The 21,297-nt window shown below is 38.1% G+C and overlaps 1 protein-coding gene across 2 annotated transcripts in view; it reads right to left on the bottom strand.

Moving 5' to 3' along the window:
• TRIM55 (tripartite motif containing 55) overlaps positions 1-21,297 on the bottom strand; it is a 203,933-nt gene that overhangs the window by 58,055 nt on the left and 124,581 nt on the right. For both annotated transcript variants that reach the window (XM_053715086.1, XM_053715085.1), the window contains exons 5-8: positions 16,509-16,742; positions 12,004-12,026; positions 11,791-11,915; positions 4,976-5,160 (exon numbers count right to left, since the gene is read on the bottom strand). In XM_053715086.1, the coding sequence (XP_053571061.1) occupies positions 4,976-5,160; positions 11,791-11,915; positions 12,004-12,026; positions 16,509-16,742 (567 nt within the window). The remainder of the gene's footprint in view (positions 1-4,975; positions 5,161-11,790; positions 11,916-12,003; positions 12,027-16,508; positions 16,743-21,297) is intronic.

Here is a 21,297-nt window from a genome sequence, read left to right as displayed (position 1 = left end):
ATCCTTTTTTCTGTAGTGTAGGGAACCCCAACCCTCCCTTCACCTGCCTCCCACACCTCCCACTTGGTACCAACTGAAGATTGTTACAGAGAATTACGCAGACAGTGTCAATCTCTATAACAATCGTCAATCTGACTTTATATCTTGAAAGAAAATACTTAAATGTTCAAAAATAAAAAAGCAGCAAAGCCAAAAGCAAGATAAAGAGAAAATCATGGGTTCATGGACACGTATTTGTGTAGAAGAGAAATCCAGATATCCCATTTATGACCTGGTCAATAAGCAGGATGTGGAAGCTATTGCAAAGTCTAGTAGATCATTAGAATGTAGGTCTGTTGAAGCAATGAAGGAACATGATGAAGGACAAAGAGCAACATTTAGCAAGTTTTAGAATATCCAGAATGCTGGTCAGAATACATTAGTATAGGAGACAATCTAGTACAAAAAGGGTCACCAAAAATTCACAAGAGGACTTTCCACAAAATTAAAATGGATGGCATTTCTCTATTTTTTTGTACAAGAACTATCTTAAATATTGGTTATTTCTCATCCTTGGCTTGTACATTCAGTGAGTTCTTCTAGAATCTTTTGTTTTTACTGTTGACTCTTTGGAGAAAACAGCACAAGTGAATTTAGCAGCTAGAAGAATGCTCATGTCAGATCATCTGAGCAGGAGAATTCAAAATCTTGGGAGTAGAAGTTAACACAGTTGTCATATTCTTTTAGTGCGCGTTGGGTTTTTGCTCGTCTGCAAACATTTTACTTTCAACTTGCAATATGAGCACAAATCGACAAGAGCAAAAAGCCTACATCTCCATTTGTAATCTAGCCCATAGATGGTCTTATTCTTGTTGAAGACATAGAGGCCGAATGATCAAATGTCTGTCGGACCTGATCCGACAGTTCGGATCAGGTCCGACAGACATCGCTGAATGCGGAGAGCAATGCGCTATCCGTATTCAGCATTGCAACAGCAGCTCACAAGAGCTGCTGGTGCAACGCCGCCCCCTGCAGATTCGCAGTCAATCGGCCGCCAGCAGGGGGGTGTCAATCAACCTGATCGTACTCGATTGGGTTGAATTGTGGCGATCTCTGTCTTATCTAAGAAGTCTTGTGAGTATTGTAAGGTTTCTCAAATAATTTTAGAATTGCAAAATTTACCTTCAAATACTGTTTATCCCGCTATAGATGGTTCTGGATTTGATAGGAGAGGCACATACATTACAATATAATGATTAAAAAAAGTCCATACATTTTTTGCTTGATTTCTCTCCATGCTGGTGAGTTTTTGATCATCGGGCACATAGCCTCGTGCTGCCCAAAGCTATTTATCGCTATAAGAATATTTTTAACAATGTATGTGATGGTAGCATTAGGAGAAAGAAGCTTTTCAAAATTAAAATGAATTAAAACCTGTTTGAGGTCTAATACAAGCTAAGATAGCCTAAATAATCTATCAGTATTATTGATTTAATATGAAGGAGAAACAAGCTTAAATTTCGAACCCCTTTTAAAGGAATTTTCATAAAGAAAGGTCAGAAATGTTTGTCTTTAAACTATATTTTTATATATTTGTAAAGTATGTGCTTGGCTATGCTATTGTTAGTGTTATGTAATGTTAATAACAAATTTGTGACACCTTACGTTATATTTGTGGACATTTTTGTATTCAACACCTCTAGGCACTTGATAAGTCCTTGAAATGGCATTTTGGACATCTTTACAACTATTTCAAGGCTATTTGGAAACAGTGTATTATCTTGCACATGTATAAAACACTCTTAAAGGGACAGTCTACACCAGAATATTTATTGTTTTAAAAGATAGATAATCCCTTTATTACTCATTCCCTAGTTTTGCATAACCAACACAGTTATATTAATACACTTTTACCTCTGTGATTATTTTGTATCTCAGCTTTTGCAAACTGCCCCTTATTTCAGTTCTTTTGAAAGACTTGCATTTTAGCCAATCAGTGCTGGCTCCTAGGAACTCCACGTGCCTGAGCACAGTTTTATCTATATGAAACACATGAACTAACACCCTCTAGTGGTAAAAAAATGTCAAAATGCCCTGAGCTAAGAGGCGGCTTTCAAGGGTTTAGAAATTAGCATATGAACCTCCTAGATTTAGCTTTCAACTAAGAATACCAAGAGAACAAAGCAGAATTGGTGATAGAAGTAAATTGGAAAATTGTTTAAAATGACATGCCCTATCTGAATAATGAAAGTTTGTTTTTGACTAGACTGTCCCTTTAACCCCTTAATGACCACAGCACTTTTCCATTTTCTGTCCGTTTGGGACCAAGGCTATTTTTACATTTTTGCGGTGTTTGTGTTTAGCTGTAATTTTCCTCTTACTCATTTACCGTACCCACACATATTATATACCGTTTTTCTCGCCATTAAATGGACTTTCTAAAGATACCATTATTTTCATCATATCTTATAATTTACTATAAAAAAAATTATAAAATATGAGGAAAAATTGAAAAAAAATACACTTTTTCTAACTTTGACCCCCAAAATCTGTTACACATCTACAACCACCAAAAAACACCCATGCTAAATAGTTTCTAAATTTTGTCCTGAGTTTAGAAATACCCAATGTTTACATGTTCTTTACTTTTTTTGCAAGTTATAGGGCAATAAATACAAATAGCACTTTGCTATTTCCAAACCATTTTTTTTCAAAATTAGCGCTAGTTACATTAGAACACTAATATCTTTCAAGAATCTCTGAATATCTATTGACATATATATATTTTTTTTTAGTAGACATCCCAAAGTATTGATCTAGGCCCATTTTTGTATATTTCATGCCACCATTTCACCGCCAAATGCGATCAAATAAAAAAAATTGTTTTTTCACAAACTTTAGGTTTCTCACTGAAATTATTTACAAACAGCTTGTGCAATTATGGCACAAATGGTTGTAAATTGTTCTCTGGGATCCCCTTTGTTCAGAAATAGCAGACTTATATGGCTTTGGTGTTGCTTTTTGGTAATTAGAATGCCACTAAATGCCACTGCGCACCACACGTGTATTATGCCCAGCAGTGAAGGGGTTAATTAGGGAGCATGTAGGGAGCTTTTTGGGGTAATTTTAGCTTTAGTGTAGTGTAGTAGACAACCCCAAGTATTGATCTAGGCCCATTTTGGTATATTTCATGCCACCATTTCACCGCCAAATGCGATCAAATTAAAAAAAACGTAACATTTTTCACAATTTTAGGTTTCTCACTGAAATCATTTACAAACAGCTTGTGCAGTTATGGCACAAATGGTTGTAAATGCTTCTCTGGGATCCCCTTTGTTCAGAAATAGCAGACATATATGGCTTTGGCGTTGCTTTTTGGTATTTAGAAGGCTGCTAAATGCCGCTGCGCATCACACGTGTATTATAGCTAGCAGTGAAGGGGTTAATTAGGTAGCTTGTAGGGAGCTTGCAGGGTTAATATCACATTTAGACTAGAGCTCAGCCTCCCACCTGAAACATCAGACCCCCTGATCCCTCCCAAACAGCTCTCTTCCCTCCCCCACCCCACAATTGTCCCCGCCATCTTAAGTACTGGCAGAAAGTCTGCCAGTACTAAAATAAAAGCTATATTTGGTTTTTTTGTGTGTTTTAAAAAAAGCATATTTACATATGCTGCTGTGTACTATCCCCCCTTAGCCCCTAACCTCACTGATCCCCCCCAAACAGCTCTATAACCCTCCCACTCTAACTTAATCTGCGCCATCTATGGTACTGGCAGCTGTCTGCCAGTACCCAGTTTAGAAGAAAACATGCTTTTTTTTAATTTTTACTAATTTTTTCTGTAGTGTAGCTTCCCCCCACACCAAACCAACCCCCCACCCCTCCACGATCTCTTTTTGTGCTTTTGCACAAACAAGATTTGGGCATTTCTTATTAAAGATATTTGCCGTAGTGTAGCGGTTCCCACCCGCTCCCGCCCGTGCACGCGCCCGCCCGCCACCCTCCGTGCACGTGCGCGCACCCGCGCGCGCCCCCTAACGTTCCCGCCCCCGATCCCGCCCCCTTGACTAAACAGCACACACCGATGGCCGCCCACCCGCCTCCCAAGCCGGCTCCCACCCACCAACGATACCGGCCATCGATGTCCGGTGCAGAGAGGGCCACAGAGTGGCTCTCTCTGCACCAGAAGGCCATGTAAGGTTATTGCAGGATGCCTCCATATCGAGGCATCACTGCAATAACCGGAAAGCAGCTGGAAGCGATCAGGATCGCTTCCAGCTGCTTTCCACACAGAGGACGTGCAGGGTACGTCCTCAGGCATTAACTGCCTTTTTTTTGAGGACGTACCCTGCACGTCCTCGGTCATTAAGGGGTTAAATGGACAAAGGAGACATTGTAGAGGTTCCGTAGTCACCATCTTGTCTTTAGATCACACCAAGATGGAAAACAATTAAAAAAATATTGTCAAAAATAATACTTGTCAAAGTTGCAAAGCGGCCATATAGTGGGAGAAAAATGATGTAGAGTCTGCCCATCATAACAACATAAAAGATGCATTCAGATGGTTTAGCAACAAAATAGCTTCCTATGATTGTGCAATCCCTTTTTAAAATCCAATTTTAAAGATGCCAGTACTGGTAGTGACCATCACAACAGTGCAAGTGTGATTTACAATCAAATATAAAAAAAATAAAAACATTTGTAGATGTTGGGCTCCTGAAGTGATTATAGAAGTGTGCCCATCAACCTCCCCCCCCCCCCCCCCCCCGCCTAATCAACGTTTGTGGACTCAACTATGGGTTTTCCTTGAAAAATGAGTTTATATGATTTATACAAACTATGGTACAAAAACACACACATGTATTTATGGACAGTATGCGGGTAACTGTTTTCTCTTGTTTGTAAAATGGGGTTGAACTTTATTCTTGAAACAGTCCATTAAGACTAATATATATATATCCTTATTTGAATAAGAAGTTCTTATAAGCTAAATTACCTGAGAGGAAGCAATCATTTCAACTGGTTTCTGAGATGCTGATTCTGCAGCTATACTTGAGGGCTCAGTATTTTTATGTGGCGTCTGAGAGGTTCTTTCTGTTGTATCTTCTTCACCAGATGATTCTGTATGAGCCTCTTCTGAATCTTCATCTTCAGCAGCTTCTTCCTCCTCGTCTTCCTCTTCTAAATACAACAACAAAAGTAAATACATATAAAGAAAAAACTTCACTGACTTCTTTAAATTAAAATTAAACTTAAATTAGGCCAATTAGGGACAGCTATAAATGAGTGACTAGAGAGTGCAACCAATGACAATTTTCATTATTAAATTACCAGAAAGGGAGCAAAATAAATAATGAAATTATTTTGCAAACTTTCTTTTTGTTCTACATATAATTAATTATTTTCACATCATCATATTGCAGTCTCACATTGTCTGATGTCCCTTTAAGATATATACTTGAGAGTAAAGAATGCTGTAGTTTATCTGACCCTGCTACATGCAGCACATCGATCACACTACCCTGACTCATTGGGGGCAGTTGAAAGAAAAACTTATTTACAGGAAAGTTTTGTAAAATAATAAATGAAAGTACATTGCAATTTCTTTTTTTAATATGTATAATTTATAAATATAATTGTACTTTTTGTAGGGAATTCCATTCTTGTTTCTTATGGGCTGTCAAAGAATCCCCCACCTTTTAAAATAAGAGCTCAGTCTACCAGAGTGCTGGATTTATCATGGGAGGTGAATAATGAAATCTGCTTGCTCACTATATTAAGCCCTTTCTAAACATTTGTTTCCCTGCACACTGCATTTGGCAGAAGGAAGTCATGATGGTTTTCCCCTGACTTCATATAGATCAATCAGGTATTAATCTATCAGTGCATATTTATATATTGTCATTTGAATATGAGAGAAAACAAGATTTATACTTGTGGCAAGCCAATGTATTCGTACTTGAAGTGACAGGATATGAAGATGATTTTATTTAAGTAAAAGGCATATTTTATGCACAACAACCCTTTCGAATTTTTAAAATTAGGCAAAATCTGTTACTTTTAATTGCCATTTCAAGGTTCTGGTTTCAATAAAAAAAACTAATGTGGGCTGCGTCTCTAGGGTAAAGAAATACATTATATATATATATATATATATATATATATATATATATATATATATATATATATATATATATATATATATATATATATATATATATATATATATATGTACGTGGAGAAGGAGGGCACTCACAGGATTTGAATAATTTTACTTTTTTTTAATACAAAGTACATGAAAAATGATAGTCGACGTTTCGGCTCTATCCTTGAGCCTTCTTCAAGACAAATTTTACATCTTATTATGGCTAACCTGCCGAGAGAGTTGTTTCTCTCCGTTGGGAACACGGCAGGTTAGCTGTAATAAGATTTAAAATTTGTCCTGAAGAAGGCTCAAGGATAGAGCCGAAGTGTCGACTATCATTTTTCATGCACTTTGTATTAAAAGAGTTTTAATTATTCAAATCCTGTGAGTGCCCTCCTTCTCCATGTACTTATATGATTGCATATTGAGGACTGCACCCAGGTCACTGTATGTGTACAGAGGTTAGAGTGCTGGGCTACCGGCTATTTGACACTATATATATATATATATATATATATATATATACAACTCCAATTCTGAAAAAGTTGGGAAAGCATGAAAAATGCAACAAAAAAAAGAGTAATTTGAAAACTCAATTCACCCTGTACTATACTGAAAACACATTATTAATACGCTAGTCCTAAAGCCCGTTCACGCAGGCCATTTTTTGCAGTACAGCGGTCCCACCCCTTGCGCTCTCTCCCTCCCCCTCTCTCTCCCCCCTATGTTTTGCTCTCTCTCTCCCCCTCTCTTTTGAGCTTTCTCTCTCCCCCCTCTCTTTTGAGCTCTCTCTCTCCCCCCTCTCTTTTGCGCTCTCTCCCCCTCTCTTTTGCACTTTCTCTGTCCCCCCTCTCTTTTGCGCTCTCTCTCCCCCCTCTTTTGCTCTCTCTCTTCCCCTCCCTCTTTTGAGCTTTCTCTCTCCCCCCTCTCTTTTGAGCTCTCTCTCTCTCCCCCCTCTCTTTTGTGCTCTCTCCCCCTCTCTTTTGCACTTTCTCTGTCCCCCCTCTCTTTTGCGCTCTCTCTCCCCCCTCTTTTGCTCTCTCTCTCCCCCTCCCTCTTTTGAGCTCTCTCTCCCCTCTCTTTTGCGCTCTCTCCCCCTCTCTTTTGCGCTCTCTCTCCCCCCTCTCTTTTGCGCTCTCTCTCTCCCCTCTCTTTTACGCTCTCTCCCCCTCTCTTTTGCGCTCTCTCTCCCCCTCTCTTTTGTGCTCTCTCTCAACCCCTCTCTTTTGTGCTCTCTCTCTCCCCCATCTCTTTTGCGCTCTCTCTCTCTCTCCCCCCCATCTCTTTTGCGCTCTCTACCCCCTCTCTCCCCTCTCTTTTGTGCTCTCTCTCTCTCCCCTCTCTTTTGCGCTCTCTCCCCTCTCTTTTGCGCTCTCTCTCCCCCTCTCTTTTGCGCTCTCTCTCCACCAATCTCTTTTGCGCTATCTCTCCCCCCTCACTTTTGTGCTCTCTCTCCCCCTCTCTTTTGCGCTCTCTCTCCCTCTCTTTTACGCTCTCTCTCTCCCCCTCGCTTTTGTGCTCTCTCTCCCCCTCTCTTTTGCGCTCTCTCTCAACCCCTCTTTTTTGCGCTCTCTCTCTCCCCCATCTCTTTTGCGCTCTCTCTCTCTCCCCCCCATCTCTTTTGCACTCTCTCCCCCCCTCTCTCCCCTCTCTTTTGTGCTCTCTCTCCCCCCTCTCTTTTGCGCTCTCTCTCCCCCCTCTCTTTTGCTCTCTCTCTCTCCCCCTCTCTTTTGTGCTCTCTCTCCCCTCTCTTTTGCTCTCTCTCCCCCCTCTCTTTTGCTCTCTCTCTCTCCCCCTCTCTTTTGTGCTCTCTCTCCCCTCTCTTTTGCTCTCTCTCCCCCTCTCTTTTACGCTCTCTCTCCACCAATCTCTTTTGCGCTCTCTCTCCCCCCTCTTTTGCGCTCTCTCTTCCCCCCTCTTTTTTGCGCTCTCCCCCCTCTCTTTTGCGCTCTCTCCCCCCTCTCTTTTGCTGTCTCTCTCCCTCCTCTCTCTTTTGCTGTCTCTCTCCCCCCTCTCTTTTGCTGTCTCTCTCCCCCTCTCTCGTTTGCTGTCTCTCTCCCCCTCTCTTTTGCTGTCTCTCTTCCCCTCTCTCTTTTGCTGTCTCTCTCCCCCTCTCTTTTGCTGTCTCTCTCCCCCCTCTCTTTTGCTTTCTCTCTCCCCCTCTCTCTTTTGCTGTCTCTCTCCCCCTCTCTCTTTTGCTGTCTCTCTCCCCCTCTATCTATTGCTGTCTCTCTCCCCCCTCTCTTTTGCTGTCTCTCTCCCCCTCTATTTTGCTGTCTATCTCCCCCCTCTTTTGCTGTCTCTCTTCCCCTCTCTCTTTTGCTGTCTCTCTCCCCCTCTCTTTTGCTGTCTCTCTCCCTCTCTATCTTTTGCTGTCTCTGTCCCCCCTCTATCTTTTACTGTCTCTCTCCCCCTCTCTCTTTTGCTGTCTCTCTCCCCCTCTCTCTTTTGCTGTCTCTCTCCCCCCTCTCTTTTGCTGTCTCTCTTTCCCTCTCTCTTTTGCTGCCTCTCTCTCCCCCCTCTCTTTTGCTGTCTCTCTCCCCCTCTCTTTTGCTGTCTCTCTCACCCTCTATCTTTTGCTGTCTCTCTCCCCCCTCTCTTTTGCTGTCTCTCTCCCCCTCTTTTGCTGTCTCTCTCCCCCTCTCTTTTGCTGTCTCTCTCCCCCTCTCTCTTTTGCTGACTCTCTCTCCCTCTCTCTATCCCCCCTCTTCTGCTCTCTCTATTCACCCTCTTCTGTTCTCTCTCCCCTCTCTTTTGAGCTCTCTCTCTCCCCTCCTCTCTCCCCCCTCTATCTCTCTCCCCTCTCTATCTCTCTCCATTCTATTGCGTGGCCACGCCCCTTCATGAAATTCACGCCTGGCCACGCCCCCTTCATGCCCGGCTACGCCCCACTCATGCCCACCACTGCTGCAGATCAGGTAGGGACTCAAAGGCCAGGTGTGTTTGTCCTCAGGCTGTCTATACTGCGCATGGCAGCTTCGGACAAACACACTTGGCCTTTTATTATATAGGATTATTTGATGTTTTACTTTGTGAATTTAATGTATTTTTTAAAATATACACTCATTTCAAATCTGATGACTGCAACACACTCCAAAATAGTTGGGACAGTCGACTGTTTACCATTGTGTAACATGACCTTTTCTTTTAATAACACTTATTAAAGGGGCATAATACTCATATGCTAAATCACTTGAAACTGATGCAGTATAACTGTAAAAAGCTGGCAGGAAAATATCACCTGAGCATCTCTATGTAAAAAAGGAAGATATTTTACCTCACAATCTCCTCAGCTCAGCAGAGTAAGTTCTGTGTAAAAATTTATCCTCAGCTGCTCTCAGCTGCAGGTAAAAAAAAAAAAAAAATGAAGAAATGAACAGCAGCCAATCAGCATCAATAGTGCTGAGGTCATGAACTCTTGTACTGTGATCTCATGAGATTTCATTTAACTCTCATGAGATTTTATTGTAAACTTCCTTACACTGAATAGGGAAATAAGATGAATGTGTACGTAAGCTCGCTCTTTCCGCTGTCCTGGGGCAGTCATACTGATTTGTTGCTTAGAAGTCCTTTACAATGGGATGTGGCTACTGAGAAACTTTTGAGGTAAAAAATCTTTCTTTTTTCATAGAGATGTTCAGGTGATATTTTCTAGTCAGCTTTTTACAGCTATACTGCATCACTTTCAAGTGTTTAAACATTTGGCTATTATGGCCCTTTAAGCGTTTTGGCACTGAAAACATCAGTTGGTTAAGTTTAGCAGGCAGAATTTTCCCCCAAGAGATGTTCAGGTGATATTTTCTAGTCAGCTTTTTACAGCTATCCTGCATCACTTTCAAGTGTTTAAACATTTGGCTATTATGGCCCTTTAAGCATTTTGGCACTGAAAACACCAGTTGGTTAAGTTTAGCAGGCAGAATTTTCCCCCATTTATCCATCATGCACGTCTTCGGCTGCACAACTGTACGGGGCCTTCATTGCCTTATTTTGCGCCACACATTCTCAATCGGAGACATGTCAGGACTGCAGGCAGGCTATGCTAGCCACCACATCCTCTGCTCAACCATGCACTTGTAATCGGGCATAAAGTTGTTTGGCATTGTCTTGCTGGAAAATGAAGGGATGTGTCTGGAAAATGCGACATCTGGTTTGCAGCATATGTTGCTCCAAAATCTAAACATGTCTTTCTGCATTAATGGTGCCCTTACAGATATGCAAGTTGCCCATGCCATGGGCACTGAGAAACCCCCTTACCATGACAGACACTGGCTAATGGACCTGATGCTGATAACAGCTTGGATGGTCCTTTTCCGCTTTGGCCCGGAGATTACGATGGCTATTTTAAAAAAAAAACTATTTGAAATGTTGAATCAATGGACCATGATTCCACTGTGCTACTGTCCATCTCAGATGAGATCGACCCAATAGAAGTCGTCGGCGCTTCTGGACAGTGTTGATGTATGGCTTCTGCTTTGCATAGTAAAGCCTTAACTTGTGTCTGTGGATGTAGCGGTGAATGTTGTTGACTGGCAAAGGTTTACTAAAGTATTCCCGAGCCCATGTCAAGATATCCATTACAGTTTTGAAACTGTGAAGTCTAAGGGATCAGAAATCACGCGCATTTAAAAGTGTTTTTTTGGCCTTGCCCTTTACGCACCAAGATTTGACCGGATTCCTTGAATCTTTTATTTAAACTGTGCACTGTAGAAGGTGAAAATCCTACAAATTTGTCTTTGGCAAATGTTGTTCTCAAAGTGTTGGATTATTTGCTGACGCATCTGTTGGCAGATTGGCGAGCCTTGGACAATCCTTGCTTTTAAAGGACTAGGCCTTTTTTGGACGCTACTTATATACTATGATTACACGATTGCCTCACCTGTTTCACATTACCTTCTTATTTCAACTTGTCACATCGCTATTAGTCCTAAATTGCCCCTGTCTCAACTTTTTCGGAACGTGTTGCAGTCATTAAATTCACAAAGTAAAACATCAAATAATGTGTTAATAATGTGTTTTCAATATAGTACAGGGTGAATTGAATTTTCAAATGACTCTTTTTGTTAGTTTTTTTGCATTTTCCATACTGTCATAACTTAACGGATTGTTTTTTATATATATATATATATATATATATATATATATATATATATATATATATATATATGTGTGTGTGTGTGCGCGTTTTGATTTTTGTTTCTAAGAGTTTGCCAAAGAATAAAGATAAAATCATAATTTTTAGAAGAAAACTATTTTTTTTTTATTAACGTGTCTATATTATATTAAAAAGTCATTCAATGGACTGACAGATTACATGTAATGCACAATTAAGTATGTTGAATAGCTAAATTAATTAGGTATTGGTCATTAGGAAGAGTTAGTCCAAAAGACCAGATCTGAACATTGTTAAACACATATCACAGGTATACTCAGAAACCTGCAAGCCAAAGATGCACGTAATTTAACAAGAAGCAATTCTTTTAAAAGTGTAGTAGCAGTAGTGTTTCTGTATTATTGAAAAGACAATATGGATAACTATATGGTTAAATACGAGTGAGCTGACAGTCACAAGTGGTCCTATGTTGCTAGACTTAGTTCAGTTTTTAATTAAGAACATCTGAACATTATCTATAAAGCAGATCCTTAAGACCAAATCTTGACTAACATACCTTTATAAAAGTCTATTTCTCTTATAATTTTTTCTTCTCTGTTAAGATCCACTGTGAAATTATTCATGTTTTCGTATCCAGGCTCAATTTTTTCCATTTGAAATCCTCTAGACGCTTCTGTGATTCTACAAAAAGACTGTGTCAGTTTGGAATTTTCCACCATATGAAGCATTCATTTTTACAAGCATAAGCAAATTGAAACTGGGTACTTACTTTTGAAGTAATACTTTGGAATTCTGGAAAAAATGGGAAACAAATATTATTTGCAGAAGATCTAGATTTCCATTTCTGGTATTCATAGGCACCATAAATGTTTCCTGGACATTGTGGCCCAGTCGTGAATCACTAAAAAGTAGTTTTTGATTAGTTCAACTATCAGTGAAATTTAAAGCAAATTACTGACTGTCTAAACTTTTCACTCAGCCTAGAAATACTTGTGGAGCAGAAAACTATTATTTTTGCACTCATAATACAAGCTCAAAGTTATTTTGAATCATTCAAGCAACAGTTTAAAGGGACATGAAACGTAAAAATTTTCTTTGATGATTCAGAAAGAGGATAACATTTAACAAAGTTTCCAATTTACTTCTATTATTAGCGAGGTCGAGCGGACATGATCCACTCGACTGTTGTTAAATCTAGCCCATAGTATGCATCCCTGAATGGCGGACATGATCCACTCGACTGTTGTTAAATCTAGCCCATAGTATGCATCCCTGAATGGCGGACATGATCCACTCGACTGTTGTTAAATCTAGCCCATAGTATGCATCCCTGAATGGCGGACATGATCCACTCGACTGTTGTTAAATCTAGCCCATAGTATGCATCCCTGAATGGCGGACATGATCCACTCGACTGTTGTTAAATCTAGCCCATAGTATGCATCCCTGAATGGCGGACATGATCCACTCGACTGTTGTTAAATCTAGCCCATAGTATGCATCCCTGAATGGCGGACATGATCCACTCGACTGTTGTTAAATCTAGCCCATAGTATGCATCCCTGAATGGCGGACATGATCCACTCGACTGTTGTTAAATCTAGCCCATAGTATGCATCCCTGAATGGCGGACATGATCCACTCGACTGTTGTTAAATCTAGCCCATAGTATGCATCCCTGAATGGCGGACATGATCCACTCGACTGTTGTTAAATCTAGCCCATAGTATGCATCCCTGAATGGCGGACATGATCCACTCGACTGTTGTTAAATCTAGCCCATAGTATGCATCCCTGAATGGCGGACATGATCCGCTACAGTAGAGTCTTTAAAGAGCAAGAGAAAGTCAAGTTCATCATGTAGTTCTCTGTTATATTAATAATAATCACAATAATAATAATGGTTTACTTTGTGTCTTAAAAAGTGCAAAATTTGACTGTGGTATTTTGGATTGTGCTTGAGTGTAACACTTAAGTCACCACTATTGTTAACACTTTTAAAGAGCCTCAATGGCAATTTCCAAAGAGTTTATTCAAAATAATCAAATTATTTTCGTTATAACATTATTCAAAAACACTTGAGGGTAGGTTTATCAATGTGCTGTAGAGGATCATGTCCACTGCACATCGATAAATGCCGACAGCATACACTGTCAGCATTTAACATTGCACAAGCATTTCTGGTGAAATGCTTGTGCAATGCCGCCCCCTGCACATTTGCGGCCAATCTAACAGGGGGTGTCAATCATCCTGATCTAATCAGATCGGGATGATTGCAGTCCGCCACCTCAGAGGTAGCAGATGAGTTAAGAAGCAGCAGTCTTATAACCGCTAATTCTTAACTTAAGTTTAAGACAATTTCCAACAAGTTTATTCAAAATAAGCAAACTATTTTCTTTATAACATTATTCAAAAACACTTGGGGGTACATTTATCAATGTGCGGGCAGACATTGATAAATGCCGACAGCATACGCTGTTGGCATTTATCATTGCACAAGCATTTCTAGTGAAATGTTTGTGCAATGCCGCCCCTGCACATTAGCGGCCAATCGTCTGCTAGCAGGGGGTGTCAATCAACACGATCGTTAAGGCTCGCTTGGAAACAGAGACATACGGGATTGATAAATCGCTCCCTTGGAATTCAATATTTAAAACTGTTGGTATTGTTAATTATTCAAACATTATATTTTATATATGTTAACTATAACTAGGTCATTTCTAGACACATGTATTTGTTTCTGGAGAAATGTAACAAAATTAGCAATTTTTCCATCATGTCAATGTAACGTAGAAAGAAAATGAGATAAAGGGGCATATTTATCAAGCTCCGATTGGAGCTTGATGCCCCGTGCTCTGAGCAGGCGGACAGACATCGCCAGAAATCAACCCGATCGAGTACGATTGGGTTGATTGACACCCCCCTGCTGGCGGCCCATTGGCCGCAAGTCTGCAGGGGGTGGCGTTGCACCAGCAGCTCTTGTGAGCTGCTGGTGCAATGCTGAATACGGTGAGCGTATTGCTCGCCGTATTCAGCGAGGTCTGTCGGACTTGATCCGCACTGTCGGATCAGGTCCGACAGACCTTGATAAATAGGGGCCAAAGAATCACAGAAAATTTGTAAAAAAATAATGACATTTGTATCCTATAACATAACTATTTATCCTGGGCATTAGATTAAAAATAACACAACCTCTCTGGAAAAGGACAGTGAAAAAAATTGATTACTTGTCGTTCCTGGAAATTCCTGAAGACAAAGCTTAAAGGACCACTCAATGCAGTAGAATTACATAATTAACAAGTGCATACTAAAAAGACAGTGATTTAACACCTAATCTAATTTTCAGCAGTAGATTTTTTTTTAACAATTTTTTTTCTCCCATTTTCCGGCCCCTTGTGTCATGTGACAGGCATCAGCCAATCACAGACTAGTATACATATACCCTGTGAGTTTGTGCACATGCTCAGTAGGTTCTTGTTCCCCAAAAAGTGTGAATATAAAAAAAAAACTGTGCAAAATTTGATAATGTAAGTAAATTGGAAAGTGTCTTAAAACTGCATGCTCTTTCTGAATCATAAATATTTATTTTGACTTGAGTGTCCCTTTAAAGTTGCAGCTAAATTGTTATTTCTGCACATGGCCGTAATAAGCCAAAACAAGTCAAAATTATTTTTGTAAATCATAAAGCTGTAGAACTTGAAAAGTTCAAAAACATGCATTAAACTGCTTTCTTAAGCTGTCTTCATATAATGAAGGTAAAGTTATTGTGCCACAAATCCATAGTTTTCAAATGGAATTAAATAGCTTTGACACAACATATGAATTCTCACAGATTGGAATGCGGTTACAGATGATTAATTAGCAAAGGTTATTTATGAGAGATGTGCAGTCAAGAAATATTTTTTTCTGAAGAGATTTTTGTTTTAAATATTCAGGGAGATTAATTTCACTGAATATTTGGTGGCTGCAATATTTGGTGTTTGTTAATAATAATAATAATACTGAATTTTAGTTAAACAATTACAAATATTTTCGTTAAAACAAATTTAAATGTTTCAAAGCTACAGGAGAAAAGTTTAACTGTAGCTGCAATACTTACCTTAATGTGCTCTGAAGATCGCACTAACCCGATCCTCTTTTTTCCAGAACCCCAACCGCGCTAACAGCAGGCTTAACGCCCACAGTTCCTGGTAGCCGAGTGCGCGCTATGCGCGCTATGCTTCCTGTTAGCGTGGCAATGATGATTTTCATCAGTATTTTGTTGTTGTCTTTAATTTTATTTTATGCATTCATTTGGCTATTTATTTTGTTAAAACAAAAATCCAATTTTCAACACAAATGTACATTCTTATATAAACTAATGCACATCTCTACTATTTATATTGTAAAATCTCTTCTATGGACTGTGTTCATGTGTTTTGTTTTTTTTTACTGTTTTGTATCATTACCTTTAATAAATGTAGAATATACAGGCATGTTGCAAATTATGGATAATAACGATGTAGCAAAAATAAAAGCCAAAGCTCTTGTTCGAGAATAATGTTGTAGAGAAAAATAATAATATAGGCTATAGAATATTTTTAGTTTAGAATTATTAAATTTATATATATATATATATATATATATATATAAATATATATATATATATATATATATATATATATATATATATATATATATATATATATATATATATATATATATATATATATATATTAGAAGACAAAAAAAAGAGAGAGTATATAGTAGGAAAGTGTAGAGGTAAAATGAGTAGATATGTACTCCAAGGAGGCAAGTGACGAAAACTGATTACACATATATAAGGAAGACACAGATGGTGCAATTAGAAGTGGAAGGTGTTTGTACAGCTGGTTACATTGTTATTATGTCTTTCTGGTGTTGAAGTGAATTTTCGGGTTATTGTCCATTACAATTGTGATGTAATGGTGCATGATAGATCAGAGGAGGGAGTTTACTAGAGGGAAATTAGGTTTAGATATGGAAGTCACAATCATTATTAAATGTTCATGTGTTGGTGGCACAGACAAGAAAAGAGGTCCAAAGAACATTTTTAAAATATGCTTTAAATGTTGATTTCCCCAGGGAATGCTTGGTGGCGTGGGAATGGTTGGGCTGAAATCACAAGGTACATTTTGCTTGGTGGTGTGGAAATGATTGGGCTGGAATCACAAGTTACAGTTTATGCTGATAAATCCATTTTACATAAAGCTGATATTAGTTTACAGAACTACTAATTCACTTTCACAAGAATACCTGTAGGAATACTGCCATTTCTTGTTCATCCATAAATTGAATTCCTGATTCAACAAGCTTGGAGACTGTCTCCAAGTGATCCCCATATTTTTTCATTAAGGAACGGACATTTTCAAGCTTTTCTTCTTGGTCTCTAGTGATCATCTGGGTAAGTTCCCCTTTCCTCTCTTCAAGAATAGCATAAAGATAATCAAATTTTTCAGACAGCTGTTCTTTCTGTCTTTTGCTGTTTTCCTGTAAATCAAGAAACATTATGTTAAAGCAACATTTTCAGTGTTTAAGAAGCAATTAACTGTGTACTTATAATGCATAGACACAAAATGTATAAGAATTAAAATATGCTAAATGTTAAAACAGTTCCACAAAATAGGGAGCTGAGATAAAAAAAATCTTAAAATTCCTTTGCCATTATATGCTTATTCACTAAGATTACGCTTTAATTAATCAGCTTCATGGGACAACAAAGAATTGGAGAGATATTTCATTCTTAAAGTGATGGTAAACTTTCCATTTGGTATAAACAGATCCAAACTATTAGCAATATTTTAGATGAACATTAATTCATCAGTTGTAATGAAGATGAGCTAACAGTTTGAACTGTTCTACAAATAAGCACTCTAGCCATATGTCACTCGCACAATTTTTTTTGTGTGGCTAGAGTGATAATTGGAGAATAATTCAATCAGTTGGTTTACAAAAAAATTAATTTTGAAGTAGGCGGCCGGAGCGCAATTTTTGCCAGTACTTATTTTTTTATTTTTTTTATTATTTATATAAAAGAAAATCTGCAGTGATCCGATCCCCCCTCCCCCAACCAATTTCTCATAGGGCCCCCCACCCCCCTTCTTCACATGTTTCTGTAGGTAGGGGACTCATTCCTCCCCCTCACTAAATCTTTTTTTTCTGTAAGTAAGGAAGCCTCACTTCCTCTCCTCCCTCCCCCCTCCTGTTATGGGCCATCCTCCCGTCTTCCCTCCCAAACCTCTCACAGCATCACCGCTAGCTGATGCAGAGAGTGACACAGAGTATCACTGTCTGCATCGGCAATCTGTCTTCCTACAATAAAGGAAGAACAATCAGTGTTTCCTTACTATTTGAAGGCAGATGTCTTCTGCCTCTGGCTGCAGTTTTGGCTGTCAAAGCTGACAGACAGGACCGCAGAATGAGGCAGAAGGTTGGACGTAGGTACTACTTCAACAGGGTACGCTAGGCAAAGTACCCTGTGATGTAGTACCTACATCAATTTGGCTTAAGGGGTAAATAAAGGCACATAAAAACCACAAATAGGAAATGGGGATATTAGGTTTCAACATTGGACCATATTACAAGTAAAGAGCTTTCAGAAGAGTTACAAAATAAATTGTTATTTCCGATTGCTTGTAAACTCAACACTTAACCAATGAGAGCCCAACTACTGCTTACCATTGAAAGTATACAGCATGCTATATAAGATACATCAACAATGGTTTGGTTAAACATTTTAACCCACAACTTTTAATACCTGATCATGCGTTATTGTTTGTAGAAGGCAGAGTGCAAAATAATGTTACTCATTATCAATTGCACAATTGAATCTGGATTTGGGATTAAAATTGCTTTTGTGTATATCGATATTTGAAAAAATAGGACAGCTCATTGTTGTTCTTTACTGACCTTACATCACTTTACATTATAGAAAGTTCATGTTTGGATCTCTCAGTAGGCAATCTAAGCGATAGAAAATAGCAACATTCAAGGAAGAAAAGAAAAATCTAGAATCCAGCATCAATCTAAACATAAATCATGTAATTTAGAAAGAAAAGTCAAATCTTATACTAGATGAGAAGCTAGATAAAGTAGCTAACATGAATTCTTAGCTCTGAAAATCTAGTCTATAATATATATAATGTAGAGACTAAACAGACTGGGATTTTGAGTAAAACTTGATGCTTTGTACACTATTAATTAACACACTAGCATGTGATCTTACAGACTAATAAAACTGAAGCTATTTGTGTGTTCTTTAGCATAATGTATGGGAGGGTCAAAACTACAGCAGGCTACAAAGACATACATTAAATTATGAGGTATTTCAAATAGATAGAGTGTTCATTGTTATGATTTAACAAACATTCTGGGCATAGCAGAGAATTATAAGATCACAGCTCATATATAGGTTAGCACAGAGCTAGTAATAGAGCTAGTAATAGAGCTAGTAATGAACTCAGATCATTATTCATGTATACAAGGGCTGTGAGCTAGCTTACTTCATCTACCAGAGCATAGCAACATTTAGGAAATGCTCCCACAAAAGCTTTAATTAAGAAAGATGCTTGACATACAGCATTAGAATATAATGATAGAAGCACAAAAGTATTGAAGCAGGACAAGCCTTGAAGAAAAGCATTAATATTCAGTTTGGGATAACACATATAATAGGATTTTTAATGATAAGTATGCCATAAACTGATTGTAATTAAATCTAATGAGGCAGTCAAGCTGGGAGGTTATAGAGTTACATATACAGATTTTATATAGCAATAAGACAGACACCAGGCTACAATGTCATTGTAATGTAATGCATCACAATCCTTAATATCAAACCAACCAGTCTGTCTCTAAATTGCCAAAATATTATGAAACTCTGTGCACAGTTCTTCCATTAGGATGCTTATTGCATCCACAGTTTTACATTACTACACAACAGCTTTCTAGTGAGATCCAAGGAAACTACACTGTGGACATATACGGTTGGAGGCCAAGTAAGTCTTGTTGAGCAAAAGGTGTCAAAATTCTGGCATATTGGGTACTGAGAGCGGACACTTCATGAGCCGATTCTGTAAATCTTATAAATAGTTGGCTTGTAGATCTACTGGTATATTATAGATTGCAAACAGCACCCAGTACTGTGACCTGTCATGGTCACCACCAAGAAATGTCTCCTCATGAAATCTGTTTTTGCTTCATTTATAGCTTGTGAACATTAGAGATAATTTTGCATAGACCAATGCTTTGCAACAGCTGACATCACATATAATAGAAAGAGTGAGCGTAACAGGATAAAAGTAAACAGGCAGAACGCTAAATAAAAATAAAGGATTTGCAGAACAAAAAGGACCTATGCTTAAAGAGTGATTCTTATCAATAGTTATCAGATAAAGTGATAGCAGACTGAAAATTGAATTCTCTATAAAAAAAAATTTTTTAAAACTTTACAATATACTTTCACTATTTAATTTGTCTGCTTTTCCTGAAATTTAACTCTGCAAAGTACTGTTTTTCAACACTAATCACAGAAAGGCCAAAGTGTATTCTGAATTTTGAACCTGCATCATTCTACAAAATTATTGTTATAATTAGCCATAACACAGAAAAAAATTAACAGTACTTAAGAGGGCTATCAAGGTGTGCTACTGGACTGCGAAACAATACAAATTTTGCTTTTAAAATATTTATTTTTCATGCAGATATTTTGAAACAGTTTTTAATCAATTGTAATTAACAGATCATGCTTGTCAGCTAGTTCCTGTCATCAAAAGCTACTACTGCTCTAGAACACTGCAATGTAGAGCAGACCGTGAGATTCCATTTTTGTCTACAATTATTTGTAAACATTTTACAGTAAAAAGATAAAAATGTTCATTCCTGTAGTTATATAAATTATTGCATTTGCCTGTGTGTCTTTGTATTTGTGTGTGTTTTTTAAGCAGTCCAAATACATTTATAGTGTTTCTAAACTGTTTACACAATAATGTAACACATAAAATTGTTTCTGGCAAAAGGCTAGTATTTGCATATGACCATATCGAAATATCTCGAATAAGGACCTTAGTAAGATTAAAAGCCACAATCAATTGCCATCATACTATAATATTTACTGAACATATAAATATTGGAAATCTGGGTAGCCTTAAATACAATTTCTCAGCTGACCCTAATTTCAGACCAATAAATCTTCACATTTAAATCCAATAATCTTTCACTTTGCTTTCATTACATCAAACAAAGCTAGCTCGTGAAAGAGTGACCCAAGCAGGTGCCTGACTAAGTCATTTAAACCTTTCATTATGCACAACATGGTATACACAGAATTTTTTTTTTTTTGAGAAAGATGACTGGTTTTGCCATATACTTAAATTAGAATGCTCTTTCAAAAGGCCAGCTCACAAATAATCAATCACCTACGGAGATGCTAGCAGAATTACGTCCACGAATGTTATTTCTCTGTATTTTTATTCTGCTTAAATCTCTATTGTGGATCTTAAGAAATAAATTGTATATGTGTGTGTGTGTTTAAATATTTTCAACAAAAATGTATATGATGTTTAGGACTCTGTAGCACCCTATTCATATAAATACCCAAGACACCTTTAAAATTGGGAAAAACAAACTGTATGCTTAAAAATCAATAAAAGAGTGCGCCAGATCCACTCTATGTAAAGTACCTAGAACAACTTAGTCACACAAAGGGATATTATGAGCTTATAAAACACATATACATATAAATTTGCTAGCAAAACACACTAAAATATAAATTATCGTTAAATATAAAAACAATACTCCACCATAAAAGTCCATTGACTCAAGATGACCTATATTGGAAAATTTGGGAAATTTGGCTCCTTCGTGGGAATGCTCTATAAAATAATGTTTAATCTCTCTCTCTTTCAAACACATTAGAAGAAGTTCACAATAACTTTAGGGCGAATTGCCTGGTAGGTCTCCAGGTGGGGGGGAAAAATGTGGGAAAAAAGGGGAAGGATGGGGAACCTTGGCACTCCTGATTTTTCAGAATTACATTACCCATGAT

This window comes from Bombina bombina, chromosome 5 (genome assembly GCF_027579735.1).
Source record: "Bombina bombina isolate aBomBom1 chromosome 5, aBomBom1.pri, whole genome shotgun sequence".
Lineage (NCBI taxonomy): Eukaryota > Metazoa > Chordata > Amphibia > Anura > Bombinatoridae > Bombina > Bombina bombina.
This window is presented reverse-complemented; position numbering and strand designations above follow the sequence as displayed.